At 32.8% G+C, this 6,656-nt stretch overlaps 1 protein-coding gene across 2 annotated transcripts; it reads left to right on the forward strand.

Moving 5' to 3' along the window:
* The first annotated feature begins 419 nt into the window (after window positions 1-419).
* Window positions 420-1,546, forward strand: LOC121241396 (RING-H2 finger protein ATL57-like). 2 transcript variants are annotated; one of them, XM_041139152.1, is made up of 3 exons: window positions 420-655; window positions 686-822; window positions 925-1,546. In XM_041139152.1, the coding sequence occupies exons 2-3, from the start codon at window positions 697-699 to the stop codon at window positions 1,414-1,416; spliced, it is 618 nt and encodes a 205-aa protein (XP_040995086.1). In that variant the 5' UTR covers window positions 420-655; window positions 686-696; the 3' UTR covers window positions 1,417-1,546. The 2 variants fall into 2 exon arrangements, with proteins under 2 accessions (XP_040995086.1, XP_040995085.1); XM_041139151.1 differs by having other exon boundaries at window positions 421-655; window positions 686-1,546.
* The last annotated feature ends 5,110 nt before the right edge of the window (window positions 1,547-6,656 follow it).

Raw genomic sequence — 6,656 nt, forward strand, 5'->3', positions numbered from 1 at the left:
ATTGATGTGGCTTGATATAGTTCATCAGATTATAAAATTATTTTAATTGTAAAGTAAATCTAACGAATCACAAGAAGCCACATCAATTTATAAAATTATTTTTGTATAATTTATTTGTAGATGTAGCAGTACTCTACATTTAAATATATATATATATATATATATAATAGTTAGAGAAACTTGAGAAGAAGAGCCGTTTCAGAATTAATAATTTTTCCTTTTCAATATTCTGGCAGATAATTATTTTAATCATCATCACAACTTCGCAACTTAATTAAAATATGAAAAACTAGGAGATTATTTTATTTTATTTTTCAAAAGAAGAAAAAGCAAGGAATAATATTAATTATAAATTGGTCAGGCTAGGAAGATAATGTCAACGGGAATTAGAAACCTGGGTTGGTTGACACACCTGAGACCTTGTCCAACTAGGAAAAGGACACCATCTCTATCTTCCGTCTATTTAAGTAAAATCCAGAGATTATTCTTTACCTATCGTCTCTCCCGAATCTCCTTCCTCCTCCTCACTTTCACCTAATTCTCTGAAAACCCTATATTGGTAATCACTGCTCCCCCAAACCAAAACCCCATCTCCAACCTCTCCATGATCTACAGCACTCTGCAAACTTATAAGCTAGCTCTTCAGATACACAACTTTCCCAGTAAGTATATGTTCTATATATATATACGTGAAGAATGGAAGCCCGCAGCCGCAAAGTTCTCGTCTTTTTAGTCCCTCCTCTCAAGCCCTCTACAAAAACTGATCCATTATCACCGCCACCAGTACCAGGGATAACACCGGAGCAGTACCAGTCGTCACAGGTTCTCGTAGCGCTCGCCGTTCTTGTCTTTGCGCTCTTCCTTTTGGTCTTCTTTTCAATCTGCGTGAACCGTATAACCGACGAGTTTTCTCGTCGCTGGCAGCGCCGACTTCGCCTGGAAAGAACTTGGATCTTTTCTCCCCGCTCGGATCTTCCAACTTGGTCGAACCGGAGACCGGGAGTGGAGCCGGGGACGATACAGGCTCTGCCGGTGTACTGTTACGGCGGCGGGAAGGAGATGTACGAGATAAAGGACTGCGCCATCTGTCTGGGAGAGTTCGAGGAGAACGAGGCGATCAAGGAGATACCGTTTTGTAAACACGTGTTTCATCCCCACTGCATCGACAGATGGCTATATTCTCACGTGACGTGCCCGGTCTGCCGGTCCATTCGGTTATTCGATGACAAGGGTGTGAGCCAGAGCAACTCGGCGATTACAAGATCGACGGCCGGAAACCAAGACACGTGTGTAGAGGTGATCAGAGTGGCGGCGGACATAGAATCACATGGTACTTTTGGTTTGAGGAATAGTAGCAGCTGTTCGAGTTTTGGGTCAGAACCAATTAGCATGTTGCCAAGAACATACAGTTTTTAAATTTAGTTTTTTTTTACGACAGTTTTTAAGGATCGAATACGGCCTGCTGCTGACATGTTAAAGCTTTTGTACCATATAACAGTAGCTATTTTTTGGAAATTCATATAATTTTACCTATCTTTAAATTGGATAGATGATGTAACGATTTAATTCGATCATAAAAAAGTTAAAAGAGTGTAGAGAATTCCAATAAATCAGTTATTGATTTTCATCTTATCCTCCTTGATTATAAGAGATACGGTTTTTCTTTTGTAATTATCTTTCCTATTTTATCTCTTTGTATTCAAACTATACTCTTATTTGTATACATCTATATAAATGAAATACTCCACCCGCCGAGAGAAGTGTGGTGGTTTACAAACATTGTTAAAGAGAATATTAAATGAGTTGATTTTCTTTGGTGAATATTTTACAATTACAGACAGCAATTAGGAATTACGTACGTATAATGCACATATATATAGAAAGAAATCACGTACGCGTAGGTACATGCATGTATCTGCTGAATGGATGGAGCATGCAGTTGAATGCATGGCTGGCTGCGCTTTGTATTAGGATTTAAAAAATACACTAGCATGTGGCTGCAGCAACATGAATGGAAATAAATCATGGTTCGGATGTGCGCATATATATGTGTCATGTCATGTACGTGCGTGTCCAATATGGGCCATGTCAAGAGTATATATAGGTGTTCGATGATCTTGTAGTGGTATTACTGTTACTGGTGGTCATGATCGTGTCGTCCAAGCAATATTGTTGCATGTCGATTGGAGTTCATACATAGGTAGAGACGTCGTACGTTAATTGCATGATGCATGCTGCATGTTTGACTGTATATATATATATATTGGCATGTCTTCATCCAACTGAATTTGCCAGCGTACATCTTTTATTAATTGCTGATTCCTCACCATCCAAACGCGCGGTCCAAACCATGCAAGCTACTGTAGCCTGGTACAAACATTACTCCTTAGTTTAAGTTGATACATTGATCTCTTAGTTCAAGTCAGATGATAGATGTCTGTAGATATATATATCTTTTTCGTCAGATGACAACAGCAAGATCGAATGATCCATGATAGTTTTTGACTGTGGTTCATGAGATACTTGAAATGCTCGTCCACAATTTATTTATATTTATTTTTACATGGTTCGGCTTAAAATTTATACATCCACCAATTTTGAGATGGAAAAATCCATTATTTTTTAGGTTTCTACAAGAGAATATATACTAGTTTGGTGATCTCATTTTGATCTTCTCCCTATTTCAATGATAAAAATAGGAAAATCGAGGTCGAATTTATAAGAAGAAGATGATGATACAAATTGCTAAGTGTCTCCTGATCTTTAGTAGTAGTACCCCTACCTTTTGTCCAACTCCCCTCTCTTTTATTATGTCTTTTCCTAATTGTCAGCATTTTAATTGTCATTTTACTCTGATCTTGAGCCTTGTCATGACTTTGTCTGCAGCCATATTTATGTCATCTCAAAGCTGCATGCATGGCAAGTTTCAATATATGTCTCTTTTCTCTTTATTAATTTGCATGATAAGCTTTTATTCTCTGATCATCATAGGGCAGTGCTATATAATTATTGAATATTACATGCTAATTAACACATTTTATACCCAACTTCCTAAGTAACTCAACAAGGAATAAGTTTCTAGTATCAAAACCAAGGAAATTAGGTGATCTTGATAGTATTTGATAGGGAGTCTCTAACAGTACTGCTCAAAGTTAATAAAATCTATGGTCCGAATTAGGAGAGCAGATCAGCTAGAACTTTTTTTCGGAATTAGCTGAGCATAACTTATTGTGCAATTTGTGCGCATTTATATTTCATGCATACACTTAATTATGTCTCGTTTGGATGCACAACTCAGTCTAATGCACTTCATTTTTAGACTGAGTTGAACATCCAATTAACTTAAGTTTTTACACAAGTTGAATAGAATCCAAAATTGAACTCATTTGTAGGACACAACTAACAAACAACTTCCGATTTTACTTATTCATCTCTACCAGTTTACTTTTTTCTCCATTGTGTATAACTTTTCCATCTCTCGTGGTGCCCAACTCAATTGTTTATCACTTTTTCTACTTGGTTGGCCTGGCTCCAAGTGTAGCTTGTTAGGAAAAATTTATTTTTGCAAGTTTTGGCGCCTGCAGTTGCTTAGACCATGTCAAATGAATAGTGAAATTTAATGTGAGACTCATTTATTTTATAACTTCTCATAAATATATCTAAATACATTTTAACATTTAAACACACAAATTTATTTTTAGTGAGTCCCACAAAACTCATTTAACTATTTTAACTCATTATTATTTATAAAGAGATAAACTCACTCCAACGTCTAAATGTACCCTTAATTAAACATAGAGTGCTGTTACCGGGAAGCCCCTTGTAGTGCACGAATTGCACGAATGGTGCCAAGTCGGATAAGTAAAGAAAAGAAAAAACAAAACAAAACAAGAAAAAGTAAAATGGAAGCTTCTTTACAATTTCTGGCATTTCTCCCTCTACTGTACAGCTCTTTCATCCTCCGCCCATGTTCTCGAAAACAAATAAAAATAAAAATTTCTCCTGCACTAAGGTATGTAAAACATGTTTGGACAGTGAAAGTGTTTTATTTTATTTTATTTCATCTCATCTCATCTCACTCATCTCATCATTATAACTTTCTCAAATTTTTATATAAAATATAATAAATAATTCAATTTTTTTAAATTTAAAATAATAATAATATTAAAAAATAATATTCTAACAATATTTTATTTAATTTTTAACTTTCATTTAAAATTATTCTATCTCAACTCAATATCTATTTTAACTTCATTTGGATGTGTATACTTTAGGTATTCTGCAGCTTAAAGAATTTGAAATGAAATGCAGAATAGCAATGATGGCCAATAAGGATCTGATGCTCATAGAAGAAAAATGTGACTGATGCTCGTGGGTGAGGATGGTTGAAAACGCACCCAAGATGGTCTAAAAATACATGAGCTTGTGTCTTAAAGGAGGATAAATTGGACATTTGCGTGCCCTTTCGTGTTTTAAAACTATCGTGCGTTCTAGAATTTTTCTTAAAGATATCCAAATGTCAGCCTCCCCCCACCCCTATTGTACGTAGAAGAGAAAGATGTAGCTAGTCTAGAAGATTGTCGTTTTGTAAGCACGTGTACTTTCACTCCGAGTGCTGCTGCAGCTGCACGCCAAGGGGCAATCTTCTTACGATACATGATTGCCTGCCTGCCTGCCTATCTACTCAATTATTTGATAGGGTTGAAGGATTAGGCCGTGATCGGTGCAGAATATAGAGGTGTCCACAAATTAACACCACTGAAAACCACAAAATATGTATTTTTTTTCTTTTTTTGTTATCTTGTGCGTAAAGGAATTTGGCACTCATCTATTACCCGACTAAAGAGGTTATATCGTTTTCTTTCAAGTATTTTTTCAACATTCTTAATTATTAAAAAAAATTAAAAAAATATATATAATTTTATTAATAATCACTTCTTTAATTATTTAATAAAATTAAAAATTAAAAAAAAATCAAATACAAAAAAAATAATAAAAAAATAATAACCCTATCATTTTTCTATCATTCATGCCATCAAGACTACAACGTCATTGGCCCACAAATATGTAAATAGAGAGGGTGGGTACTTGTGTGATCATTCAATTTCAGTCCCCCTGGTTACAACATCTTTTAAGCAATCAATGTTTTTTAATAGATAAATAGATAGATAGATGCCTTTTGTTTTTTACATTTACCTTTTAACACTTCCTAAAGATTTTTGGATATTATAGTTTTACCTTTCAAATATCATTAGTTTTTGCCTTTCAAAACTATATATTAATTTATAGTGCGAGTCTCTAAAACTCAGCAGCAAGTTTTATTATAAAAAGCAAGAGGGAAAGTGCAAATGCAACATACAGAGTCCTACATAATTCATTGGGGACAGGGTCCTTCAGATCTCAACATATACAGTCATACATGATATAATCTACGATAGGGCTGAGCACCGACAGTTTCGGAGTCGGAGGGCCCAACCTCCGACTCCGACTCCGACTTTGTCGGAGGTCGAATCCGACCTCCGACTCCGACTCCGACATGTAGAGAATCCGACTCCGATCCGACTCCGACTTGTCGGATCGGAGTCGGATTTTTTGACTTTTTTTTTAAATTTTTTTTGAACTTCATATTTGACCCACTTTAAAAAAAATTGTGGTATTTCAAATTTCAATTTTCTCAAAATTACAATCCAAACTTATTAAACTTTTTATTATAATAAAAAATACAACTAAATAAAACAAGTAACATACTAACATACATTCAAAAAATAAAAAGAAAGTCATATTTTTACATGTACTCCCATCGTCCATGATTCCATATCCACATCCAACTAATCACTACAATAAACAAAGGCACCGTATATGAAATGAAGATTAAAAAAAAAGCACCGTATAGTTACTATAGTATACTATTATAATTACTATGAATCTATTTTTAATTATATTATATATATGATATATATTATTATATATGAATATTAAAAAAAAAAAGCACCGTATATGAAATGAAGATTCAAAATATAGTATTACTATTTTATATATAATATAGTATTAATATATTATACTATTAGTCTATTACTATATCTTATAGTATAATTACTAATACTATAGTATCATACTATTAGTATGTTAGTGATTTAATATTATATATATTAAATCTCTAATCTCTTATACTTGATATATATATTAATATATATAAATATTAGTAATACACTAATAGTATTAGTATATTAATATTAGTATTAGTTATACTAGTAGTGACATTAGTTATACTAATAGTTATATTAGTATTAGTTATTATTAATACTATATATTATACTAATAGTGATATTAATACTATATATAGTTATAATGATTAGTATAACTACATTAGTTTTAGTTATAGTGATTTAACATAACTATATTAGTATAAGTTATAGTGAATCCGTGATTTAGTGTAGGTATAATACTATAAGTTATAACTATAGTCTATAATAGTATTAGTATAAATATTAGTATTAGTTAAAGTGGATTACTAATAGTATTAGTATTAGACCATAAATCTAATTAATATACTAATGTATATTAGTATTACTAATATATTTATCAAAAGGAATATGTTGAGAATTTATTAAGTCAAAAAATATAATTAATACAAGATATTGTTATATAAAATTTAT

Source organism: Juglans microcarpa x Juglans regia, chromosome 7S, assembly GCF_004785595.1.
Source record: "Juglans microcarpa x Juglans regia isolate MS1-56 chromosome 7S, Jm3101_v1.0, whole genome shotgun sequence".
Classification (NCBI taxonomy): domain Eukaryota; kingdom Viridiplantae; phylum Streptophyta; class Magnoliopsida; order Fagales; family Juglandaceae; genus Juglans; species Juglans microcarpa x Juglans regia.